The sequence below is a fragment of the Polyodon spathula genome, chromosome 24, assembly GCF_017654505.1.
Source record: "Polyodon spathula isolate WHYD16114869_AA chromosome 24, ASM1765450v1, whole genome shotgun sequence".
NCBI lineage: Eukaryota > Metazoa > Chordata > Actinopteri > Acipenseriformes > Polyodontidae > Polyodon > Polyodon spathula.
In genome coordinates, this window is record NC_054557.1 from 14,094,709 (window position 1) to 14,107,377 (window position 12,669).

The 12,669-nt window shown below is 38.1% G+C and overlaps 1 protein-coding gene across 1 annotated transcript; it reads left to right on the forward strand.

Annotated features, from left to right (window-relative positions):
- Nucleotides 1-4,820: 4,820 nt before the first annotated feature.
- LOC121298862 (protein mono-ADP-ribosyltransferase PARP16-like) lies at nucleotides 4,821-9,091 on the forward strand. The gene is made up of 7 exons (XM_041226120.1): nucleotides 4,821-5,015; nucleotides 5,778-5,973; nucleotides 6,118-6,255; nucleotides 6,858-7,064; nucleotides 7,333-7,504; nucleotides 8,438-8,582; nucleotides 8,839-9,091. The coding sequence occupies exons 2-7, from the start codon at nucleotides 5,785-5,787 to the stop codon at nucleotides 8,981-8,983; spliced, it is 996 nt and encodes a 331-aa protein (XP_041082054.1). The 5' UTR covers nucleotides 4,821-5,015; nucleotides 5,778-5,784; the 3' UTR covers nucleotides 8,984-9,091.
- Nucleotides 9,092-12,669: the final 3,578 nt, after the last annotated feature.

The window sequence follows — 12,669 nt, forward strand, 5'->3', positions numbered from 1 at the left end:
GGCATTTAGCACTGAGGATTTCATTTAATTTTGGTTTTGTAACACCCATTTTATCAAGAATTATACACCTGTCCATTGCAGTTTTTTTTTGTTTTTTTTAATTGCATGTCGCTGATAAGCAAGTCAATAAAGAACCACTGTTTACACCCTCAGGAGGCAGCTCCAGTCTTGGGTGCTATTCCATCGCAGGTCTGATCGCTGTAATTCAATGATTAAATGCTTTAGGGCCTGGTTGCAGGTTTAATTGGCTCAATTTCATTAATTAAGGACACAGCTGGAACAAAGGCCCGGCTCTTGAAGCACCAAGGTTGTCTAGCAACGTTTAGATGAATTAAACAGCCTTGTGATCTTTCAGTGGCAACTTTGGTTGAAAAAGTCTCCGAATAAATTCCTAACAAGCCAAATATTCTCCATTGCATGCACTTTCTCCAATATCAATATGGAGCACAAAAACGAGCCCTGATTTGTTAGCTCTGGAGACTGCAGTCAGGGGTTTCCTATTGATTCCTCTTTAGATACAGTGGAGCTCTCAGAGGAAATACTTCCATCCTTTCAATATCACTGTAATCAAAGACGCAGAATATGTCCTGAAAGAATTCTATTCAGGGTGAATGAACTGTGGGGCTGTACAACAAAATGGAAATTTAATTCCAATTATTATTATTATTTTTGTCATGTAAATTAGATTTCAGGCTCTTCTCATTCCCTAGAATGATGGTTAATCATAACTCAGAATCTGCATTTAAATGGATCTGAACACAAATTGGTAAGCTTTAGATGTAATTTGAGCCAGGGCTGAGACTGTGTCAGAATCATGTAGAACCAGTTGCTTTGTAAATTAATCCTAGGGTAGGAGTAGGGCCTGTCCTGTACTTGTAAACTGGGGACCTAAAATGCACAAGAAATCATTGCTGCATCAGCACTGACACAGGCAGCATGTGCATATGAATGATGGCAATGGCAAACAGCATGCAGAGCAATTTAACACTCCACATGTTCCTAAGCCCTTATATTAGTAGATTCAGGAACAAAGCATTGGAAATACCTGCGCAATGTAGCACACACTATTGCGTTTATGGGATGCCTCCAACACAACCGATATCATTTGTTATGCAATCTGTATCCCTGGCACATATATTCAAAGCTACTCCTCATTGATGCAAGTCAGATTCAGTTACAACGGGCAAGACAGCAGGTCTTACAGACTATACAGATGTATAGCAGCCCGTACGTGTTTAACAACCTAACAATCTCAAAAGTGAGCCGATTTTGGAGACTTTTCTGCAGATGTTTTTTTTACACCCCTTGGCTGTAGATGCCATTAGCACTAAAGAATGGCCCTGCCTCCCAGGAATAGCTGACCCTGCATCCTAATGATGGTAATAGCGCATGCATTTCTAATTTTCTGTCCAGCCAGCACACAGCTTCTATTATTAAGCGTGTAGCTATAGACGTGCATGCCTGCAGGCTCCCCATGTGATCAGATCATTAATATACATTTGATATACAGTATGTTCCTCTCTGGCATGTGGTGTGTGTAATAAGGATAAATGCTCTTAAATAGTGTACCCAGACAGCTGACAAACCCCTTCACTGTAATGCAGGAGCAATGAAACCTCATCTTTTATCTATGTGTAATATCAAGATCATAAACTGTTATTTTTAGCTGGTTTTAGCTTTAACGATTACAAAAGCAAACACACACACACACACACGCACGCACGCACACACACACACACACCTAGCATGTAGAAAGGCCTTAGAAGAAAGCAAAGAAACAGCTCCTTATAAAAAGTACAATTACATGACAAAGTTTTACCAGAAAGATTTTTATACCTGAATCCAGTCAGCTCTTTAAGAGACGGGCACATGTATAAAACATTCATTTGAAAGCGACCTTTAAAAAACGTAAATGGTTTAAATGTATTTTTCTGCTTCTTCCAGGGAGCTGTTTATTTAAAACAGACATATTTAAAGTAACGCTTTGCTCTTTGAGAACGTGATAACATCTCTTTGATATGGATTTATTTTGAGATGCTAAATTGTTTTTAAATGTCAGAAATTGAACTAAATTGTACACAGGTTGCTAAAATCTGAAAATAAAATAGTACAGTTTATAAACATAATCACATGTGTTCACTGTGAGTTGTTCAATCCAGTTTAATGGGTTAGTTGGAGATTTCATTTATTATTATTATTATTATTATTATTATTATTATTATTATTATTATTATTATTATTATTATGTTTCATTTTAAAATTATAAAAGCTTTTTAAGCTATGTTACCACATTTCCGTTCAATGTTTCTTTGTTTCTCAATCTAGCTATTTTTAAATCACAAACACATATTTGGTACCACATACCATCTTCCCTCACATCGGTTTATATCAACGACCTTAACACTGTGACACACTGCCCCCTAGTGTCACAAGGAAAGGCACATTGTTTTTTGGTTTTTTGGGGTTTTGGGGGGTTTTTTTGTGTGAATGAATCATATTGTTGATAAAAACTACTTTTATTAATTTCATGTAGGACAAGCTGAGACAGTCTGGGCTGGTGTCTAACACTGCAGCATGCAGTATTTGAAATGTTCTTGTCAAAGTGTTATCAAGACGTGCTTCCATTCTAGCCCCTCTACTCTTTGTAACAGATACAGTTACTACATATATTTCCATAAACGACTATACTTATTTCACTGATGTCTTGTGTGACAGACCTTCAGAGTAGTAATAGCACATCTGAGAATTACAGTGAAGAAGCTGGTGAATGGAAGGACAGTGCACACAAAGAAGGAGTATTGTTCTAGATTATTTAACCCTTTAGGGTACTAAGGGCACGTGTCCCACAGATAAAATGATAACACGTTTCTTGTTTTTGCAATGAGGTGCACCAAACGCTCATTTGCTGACAGGCTGTCAGATTCCAAATTGTCACTTTCCTCGTGATACCCGCGTCACTCAAAAGAAGAACCAGTTTGAGCTGAATTCGTTGAGTACCTTAGGGGTGGAACATTGTATACCTGAATATATTACGGTTTCCTCTCAAGACCCAATTGTTCTCTCTTTCTTTCCATGCTCTTTAAGCCTGAAATATATGCTACTATATCATGTATTATGTATTTTGCACTGCATTTAATATAGTATGCTTTTTTTTTTTTTTTTACTGCATATCATGTATTATTCATTTCTCTGTATTTAAAGTAAACTAATATTATAGCTGACTTCAAATCTGCAACAGTTTAAGAGCTGAAAACAATTTAAAAGGTCTAATTAAGCAAATTATCCATTCAATTAAGGATCTAGTTAAGTAATTGAGAGCTCAGTTGGAATTAAAACCAGCAGCCACAGTGGTCCCCGAGGACCAGGACTGAGAACCACTGCACTAGAGCAGCGGCTATATCATACAAGCAATTCTAAGCCTGCCAATGTGGTACACAAACTTGCCAAAATAAGCCATTTACAGCATGACAGTTACTGATGACTTGGAAAGACGACCATAGTCAGCCAAGCTGAAACAGATTCAAAGATTGTAATATCTAAATAATATTGAAAAAATATTGAACAATTGAACAATTATTAATATTTAACTCTCATATCAGTTTAAATATCAAACAGTGAAAGATTATTTTCCTAGAACAAAAATCAGATGATCAGCAGTGAGGATAACGTGCTCTTGTTTTATAACTGCTGGAAGTGTAAGCAATGCTCACAGTTAGAGGTTATGGAAGAAACAGTGTAGTGTAATAGCCGGCACTGTGCAAGGTCCCTGTAGGGAACAAATGCATGATGAATGGGGTGCTGAATGCCTGTACAGTTGATTACAAAGGCTACCACGCTGGTTTAAAGTTATTTCGTGTGGTTAATGTGTTTCTATCACAGAATTCAATCAAATTCTCTAGTCGTCAGTATTGCTGCGGCTGCAAAACTGTAGAATTGCATTTTTTCATAAAACGTTCCATCGCTGAAATGTAATGACCAGCAAATGAAGATTCATCAGTGAAGTTAAACTACCATTTACACGTTTAAAAGAATTTACAAAAATAAAAACAAAATACGCTACTTTTTATTCCAAATGAAATTCCAGGCATTTTGCATAAACTGAATTTAAAACTGTTAAATACTCTATGCCCCCCACGTGTTCCTAATACAGTATTTAACGTGCTCCCAGTTTAATATCATGGAATGAGTGGCCTGTGTTTCTTACAAACGGTAATACAACAAAATAATGCTTCAAAAGAATGATCAGGCTGATTGTGGTGAAGCACAGCGATGAGCACTGAGGCAGTGTGCATGAAGGCTGCGTTGCATTACTAATCATGCACACCGTGCAGGTAGTAGAGTTAACACAGCACTGCCACTCAAATACAGCCTGTTGCTGGGGTCGCTGGTTACTCGCGACGACGTGTTGTATCTGTATAAGTCAGAGGTGATATTTGGGTGTATTGGTGCACTCTCGATAGCAAGCCTGTACTTTCGACAGTACTTTCAAAACACACGCAGCTGCCAGCTAACAGACTCCGGCTACTACCGCACTGGACTTAAGACTAAACTTGGCGGGGGCTGGAATATTGCACTTGTACTTCTATTCCTTCCCAGTAGCGCACACTCAGTTTTTTTGTTTGTTTGTTTTTTTTTAGAAATAACCCGTTCCATTTATTTTGTTCGCATCGCCTGGTCTCGCTGACCGAGGCTTCCTTTCCCCATGTTAATCTAGTGCTGGTCGCGGCTTTCCACTCCTGCAGCAGTATTCGTCAGGCATTTCCAAAGACACTCCCTTTAGGTCTTGCAGCAGGGTCTTAATTAGAATGAGGTGTCGCTACAAAACGAAAGTTGTTGCCAAGCATTGAGACAGATGTGAAGAAGGAGTAGAGATTCGCTTTAGCGCCTCGAAACAAACAAAAGAAAGACATGGTTTACGTTTATTCTGCTCAAACATACCTCTCGCAGTTTTCTGTGCCAAGCCTCACATGAAATACAAGCGACTTGGTTCGCGGCACCGTTAAAAAAAAAAAGAGGTGAGGTGTATTTGATAACGTTGTCAGATGTGCTGTAAAATAAAGAAATAAATACAAAGTATTCCAGGAAACTTAAGACAACCCCGAGAGCTGCTTTTCAATTATATTATTGCTATGCGTGTTTGGTTTCACTTGGTGATTTATTTATTTATTTATTTTTAACCAAACAACATTTGAAAAGTTGAACACACGCTTTCTCGTTCCAGGAAGTACGAGATGTAAATTTAGAAACACCCTTTTTTGTAACATATTGCATTCATTTGTTTAATCATAAACAATGTTAGTTGAAGTGCTAAAGCTAATTTGGACTACAGTACATTAGTTACATTATAGTTACTTGCATTAGTGTATGTTGAGTAACGTCACATACAGAACAAAAGTTCTCATTTATTGTGTTTTGCATTATTCTAAGGTGAAAAGTGCACAGTGCGGGGAGGGGGGGGGGGATGTTTGAAGTGAAATTAATCAACGTAGCAGTAAAGTTCTGCCACAACGCGGTAGTGTAAAATAATATTAACCAAGTTAACTGGTCTGTCAAATGCAGGGTCGTGACAAGCTGCCAAAGGGAATGTACAGAACAATTAATCGCGAGAACACGCACATATAGGAATATATACCGGTATATATCATTCAAGCCTGACAAACAAAGTGAAAGACTGAAGCAAGGTGCATCCACTTGTTGTAACATATTTAGTAATAATATGTTAAATAAAAAATAAGTGTTATTGTTGTTATTCTTATAATGCATATCATTTCATACAGTGTGGGAATGCAGCTGCCCAGCAACAATCCCGCCACCAGGGAAAAGGTTAAAGAATGCCTGAAGAAGGACCTCCTGGCTGCTGATCTCCGATGCAGTCTCTTTGTAGCCGCTGCACAAAGCTATAAACGGGACTCTGTTCTGAGACCTTTCCCACCCAACTATATTAATGGAGAAAACAAAGAGTTTGATGCTTTGGTAAGTATGGCCCGCTAACATGAGTGCCAACAGCATGCCTTGAGTACTATGTGAATTTGTATAATGAAAATGGTTCAGTTTCGAGACAGGTGTTCACTGTGTTCAGTTCCTAAGGATTCCTCCTGTACTTTTGTATTTTTTCAGCTGGCAGATGTAAAGTCTCTGCCGAGTGTTAGAGAGGTGCTGCAGTCTGGTCCTGGGGGAGACGAGGCTTTGCTGGACCTCCTCCACTGGGTTTTATCATCAAAGAACCAAACTGTTAAGAGTCTGCTGAAAGAAGAGGTACAGGTTATGCTAAACTCATGTACAGTATTGCTTCATATTATTTCACAGCAGTGTTTTTAAATGTGTGTGGCATTGAAATCAAACTATAAAGCACGTGCTTGCTATCATAAAGGTGTTCACTGTGGTAACTGTAGTATAGGCATAATATATATTAGACAGGATTGTGAGATCTGTTTCCTACAGACTGGCTTTGTTAATGAGGTGACACATATCAGTAGTCCTATCACAGTTCCCAAACTCAAAACCAAGCTGAGAACAGGGTATTTTCTTTTTTTCTTTCTGGGAACTGATTGGAACGACACTTCTGAAATCTTTTCTAAAGTATTGCTTTATTTAGTATTGTCACAATTGTTGACACCAAGTTAGCAGTCTTTGTTGTGAAGGTTTGAGGGTGTGGGAAATGAAAATGAATCCTGGACCCAGTGCTGAAGTGTTTCTTCAAGTGGTTTAAGCTTGGTTGTAGAAGGCATTGTAGGGGCCATTGTGACCTTAACCAACCACTTGACACTGGAATCCAATTAGCAGAATAAATGTTCTTTTCTTTAGCAAGCATTACTGTTTTAACTGTTCCCATACTCTTTCTGTCTCTTATAATCTAGTATGTGAAAATCCAGGAGCTGACGGGATTTAACGGGGGTTCTGTCCCTCCTCCTGACTTCCTGTTTGAGGTTGTCCACTGTGACCAAATGAATGCCAAATTCGAGGAGACAAAGGGGGAGAGGGACCTTTTTTATGCATTTCACGGGAGCCGTCTTGAAAACTTTCATTCAATAGTCCACAATGGTTTGCATGGTCATTTGAACAAGGCAAGTAGTTTGAGTTTAACATGCAAGCTTTACATTTTGTAAAGTAAAATCTGGAGAAACTGCACAGTTAATTAAAGTCGCTTTTAGAACAGTAACGTCCATCTGTTTTTTGTTTCCTCAAGAGTTAACAGTGGTTTTAGTCATTTTTTGCAGGGTGGCTTGTGGGAATCTTTTTCTGGCGACATAGACAATGGTGGAGAAAAGTTTCAAGTGTAGTGATTTTATTTTTCATTGTGATAACGAAGGGATTGTAAACAATTGTTTTCAGACTTCGTTATTTGGCGAAGGTACCTATCTCACTAGCGATCTGAGCTTGGCTCTGCTGTACAGCCCCCACGGGAGTGGATGGCAGAAGTGCATTCTGGGACCATTGCTCAGCTGTGTGGCTGTATGTGAAATTATTGACCACCCAGATGTAAAATGTCAGTTAAAAAACAAAGGTGAGATTATCTTTTTTTATTTAATTGTACATTACACCATTATTTTAAAGGCTGTCCATCCCACTATGGTAGGGGATAAAATCTGCATTCTATACTGTACAACTTTTTAGTATACCTTTTTACCTAGTATTTCAAACCATACATTGCCTTAAGTGCAGCAATGAGAACAGAGGTCTCATTACACAGCAGTGTGAGCCTAACCATTTGTACCCAAGTTCACAACCTCTATGGTTTGTCTATGTTAGCTCATATCTGACTAAAACCTGGACTAGCCAATCAATGGGTCTTGTATCCAGCCCTGCAAACTTTGTTGTTTTTCTAAACAGTCTTTTAGGGATAATTTGGGACTCCATAGGACATTTCTGTGGTCCAAGTGTGAGGCACATTAGAAACTCTTGTACTACACTGCCACCTCATGGAAGGCATGTGTAACAATACCTTCCAAAATGAAGTAGTAGTTTTCTCAAGGGGCATACAGATCTGAATATTTCTGAATAAATAAAGAAATCAAACTGTACAGCTGAGCAACAGCTTGTAATAGCAGGGAAAATGAAAGCGTGGAAATTATGCATTATTACTTTTGTTTTAAAAATACATATTGTTGAGTAATGCCAAAAGAATAGCTGCTTAAAAATGTGAGCTATATACAATGTATATAGTGCTAATCCTTCAACCTAATCCTGGTTTGCATAAGAAGAGCATTTGTATTTTTGTGTTTCAGTGCTTTTATTACATATTTTTCTATTTACTTTATGATGACCAGATCTGGTCCTGCCAATGCCTCAGTGTTAAGAATTGGATGTCGCCAAAGCTGGAGATGGGGGCTATGACAGGAATGAGGCTATGCTAGTATAATTACTTTAGCTCATAACTACACTGACATATATAAAATACCTCCTACTCAAACCCCCTCTTCTGCGTTCTCTTGGGTAGATTCAGACAGCATTGACAGACGGAGAGCCCGAGTGAGGAACAGCGAAGGCGGAGATGTTCCACAAAAATACTTTGTCGTCACCAACAATCAGCTCCTCCGAGTGAAATATCTCCTGGTCTACTCTGAGAAACAGCACAGGAGAAGGTAGGTGAATGTGAAAGGTATTCACAAGCTGAAAGATTATATCTGCATAGTGGATTATGGAACCCCTAATGCTTTTACTTCAATCATTCTTTATTTTTCCCAGTATCTGAGAAAATGTTCTCTACAGTGATGAACCAGGGAATAGGAGCCTTTTATTTGGGAAGTAGTGATATTATGGGGGTGGGGGTATTCAGTGGTTTCAGATCCTTATTCTGTGATGCATGTGTAATTGTTGTTTTTTAACTGTTTGTTTCAGGCACACAAGACAGATGTCCTGGCTGTCCAAGCACTACTTTGCTATCCTGATGTCTTTGTATCTGTTGCTGCTAATCGTCATTGGGGCTTGTAATTCACCAGCATTCCAGTCCTTCTGGAACAGACTGTTTGATAAAAGAAAATGAGCCTGTCATGCCCTCTGGCTCCTGCATAGTGCCTTAATATAAACTGCAATACAGCCTCTGGAAAAGTACTGTGCAGTCCTGTACCTAAACAAGGTCACATGACTTTTGGCACCTTTTATTTTTATTTTTTATTTTTTTAGTGCACAATATCTTTATATGCGGACCTTGAGATATTTAACTTTTCAAACATTTAGAGTTTTAATGCAATAAACATGTATCTGTATTTAGGTTGTGTAAATGTTGATTTATACTAATTGGGAACTGAAGCTTTATCTTTTGCTCTTGACGAGAGAATGTGTTTTGTATGCGAGGCTTAAATTATTTTCTGCATTTGCATGTTTAGAAGTGCTCTATTAAACTATTTGTTATAGTGTGACCATCTGTAGCAGGGAAGCACTATGTTAAGCTAGAATATGTTGCCTTCAGTATGAATCCTAAAAATATGGAATAAATAATGTGGGATTTCATTGGTAATTCTCTCATAGACACAGAATAAAATGTACAAAACATGATGGTTACCTGATAATCAGTATTTCTTTGAGAATTACATTTCAAACAGTTTCATGTGATGGTTTTAATAACAACAATAATACATATATTTTATAAAGTTATCAATCTGTGACAGATTCACTAGATAAAGATTTGAAATACTCTTCAAAGATCGTTTTAACCACTAAGCCCTGTTAAACGGTGCAGAGAATGATTTAAAAATGACTGCCACTAGGAGTCATCATTGCACTGCTGTTTGTACAAAAAAATTAAGAAAATTAGTATTGACATCGGCTCTTATTTCTTCATTATTTAAAGTTTTGTCAGACATAAAATCCATTGCCTGTAACTATTGAATTACACAGATCTGCATCCTCGTCGCATTTGTTGTACTTTCTTTGAGGACAATGTGGTGTTGCCAAAGCTTAGCAAACCTCATCTGTGTGTCCAGTGAAATGTTATTTTTGTTTCATTCTTATCTGTTGAGTATCTTTGGAAGAATTTCATGGATTAATTTCCTGCAAAGATGGTTTTCTTAGTCCAGTATACATGGTCCTTCATATAATTGTGCAATTGCAGGACAGAACACAGATGCCCTACATAGGTTAAAAAGCAACATATAGACGTGTATTCATGAAGCACTAGCAAGCTGGTAAATGCATTTCATAAATACTTCCACAGTGTCTATTTCTTGACAGAATTATTTAGATTCTGCACTGTTATAATTTAACAACACAAATAATGACACGGTAGTATACTGTGCACTTAATATTACAACACGGGTTATATAAAACTTGAGTGTAATACATTCGATTTATTAACCCAGGTTCACAGATATATGTCTGTTTTTGTAAGATAGGCAAAGGGTCATAAATTATGACACCCCTGGTGGGATATTTTGGCAGGCTGGTTATCTGGGTGGGGGGTGAGGGGGCTCTATCTTCACTCACCATTAAGAATCAAGCGTCCTCTGTTTCACATTTTGTTTGAGAGTATTAAGTATATTCTCGTTTACGCTCTACACCTGCCGATTTGTCTTGTATCACTGGTGATTTATTTAGACAGTGGAGCTTTGTTTAGACAGTCAACAGCCTTTTCAAATCTCTTCCTTTAAGCTCCTTCAATTTGAAGATCAGCAGCCCAGAATTGGGCTTTCAAATGCTGGTTTTGCATCTCACTGGTTGCTTAGAAACATGCTCGTCTATGATAAAGAAGCGAGGGTGGGGTTCACACCCCCCATTCAAAGCCCTGAACACCAGATTGTTGCAGGGTTACATACAGTGTGAATGAAAAGTTGTTCTTGTAAGGTTTTTATTTTCCTGTCATCTCAATAAATACCTCATCCTCTCTCCTGCTGGAGGCTGTTACCATGGAGATTTCAAACCGTCTGCTGCAGTACCTTCTCCCAGCACATAACGACATTCTCAGCCCTTGCTTGAGATGTCACAAGTAAAAATAACTGTAAAAAATAAAACCTTTTGGCCTAACAACATTTACATTTAGATTCGGTGGTTGACGTGAGATGGCACAGGAGCTAGAAACAGAAATCAGTTAGACCCGACTAATCTTGAGGAAGTCAAAATATTAATATTTTGAAGCCACAAGTAAACAAAATGCTGGATCGTTTTAAATTAGAAGAATGTTAAAATCCTCATTATTTATTACGCTAAAAGAAAAAAGAAATAATCTTTTTTCTTTCTGGGGAACGAAGACATTTCAAATGGATTCAAATCCTGCCATGTTATGTTTAATCAAGTGCAGCAACCAAAATCGTGCAGTAAAATGAATTTACATGAAAATCCCCAGAATGGAGCTTTGATATTCCAGCCCCATGAATACAGTGTAGTTACAAAACTTCCTTATGATAACCCTTTTAGAGACTGAAAGCATGTTTTGATATTTTACTTTATTTCCCTAGAAAAGATGTACTGTCTGCTTAATTGAAAGCATAGTGCAGTATATTGCTTTATATCTTTTGTTTCCATAGGGTAAGCTCAATTTAAAACTGTGTTGCATTGCTCCACAACAAGGCTTTTATCTGTTGTGTTTGTTTATCATAATCAGGAAGAGCTTCACTGACTGTCCTTTTTGATACGCACACATCTCTAAAACTTCCATGATTTGAATCTGTCTGAAGACTGCCTCAATCACACTGTCACCTGGGTTTTCAACAGCAGGTCATAGATCAGAAATTATTGTTTGCCCTGTCCACTGCAGAAACCCCAAGCAACACAGCCATTATATAACAAAGATTACAAGCTGAGATACCTGTGTTTGTTGATCTGCCTGTACCAAGCATGCTAAAGGGGAGATATCATTGAGCCGGCTGTACAGAACAGTGGAGTAAACAGAAATAGGAACGCATGAGGTTCCTCTACCGATTACCAGCATGCTGCCGTTTATACTGCCAGTCTATGTTAATACATACTGGAACTGGTTATCATGCAACAGTAAATATCATCTTTGGCTTTGCATTTTATTCTCTTGGTTGCAAAGTAAACAGATGCACAGCATTGACTCAAATACAGAATACATCTATTAAACATTATCCTAATTAATACATTTAAAAAATGTAGTTATCAACAATAGCTATTATTTGCAAAACCAGCAGACCCTACTGGCGAGGCACCTGGTGAGCTCAGAGCGGCCACCTGAGGGCGGGCCTTTGTCCTCCAGAGGTCGCTAGCTCTCTGACATCCGCTCTCGAGTTCCTGGGTGTAGAAGAGGAAGCTGGCTCGGTCACTTGATTGCAGGACGCCCGCTGACTCTTCAGTTCCCCTGAATTGTGTGAAGAATTGCAGCGGTGGATTATAATAAATAATTAGACTTTCTAAATTGGGGAGAAAATCAGGGGTTCAATAATTGGGCACTCTAAAAAAAACAAAACAAAACAAAAAAACATTTGGTTTAAGATTGGACTGTAGACTGCAGACGAAACCTGCATTATTTTTAATTAAAGTACATTTTAAGATGAGGCTGAGTTTTATAAACTGGTTTCATGGTGCAGATGAAAGAGCGGCAAAGGAGGGCTGGTACTACATTAATATCACAAAAGAGGCAGGTACTTCATCACAGTCACCTGAGGACCACATGCATACAGAAATTCGAATGGACTGTATTTATTATAATAATCCATTTCAATACCCTTACAGTCTGCATGGGTAGTTTCCAGCGACATGGTGAAAAAGGGCTGATTA

What these genes read in the sequence shown, in the direction of transcription:
- LOC121298862 (XM_041226120.1), top strand. Translation starts at nt 5,785, where the DNA reads ATGCAGCTGCCCAGCAACAATCCCGCCACCAGGGAAAAGGTTAAAGAA. An exon ending in ATGTCAGTTAAAAAACAAAG is followed by an intron (nt 7,505 to 8,437) that starts GTGAGATTATCT and finishes TCTCTTGGGTAG; the next exon opens with ATTCAGACAGCATTGACAGA. An exon ending in GAGAAACAGCACAGGAGAAG is followed by an intron (nt 8,583 to 8,838) that starts GTAGGTGAATGT and finishes TGTTTGTTTCAG; the next exon opens with GCACACAAGACAGATGTCCT.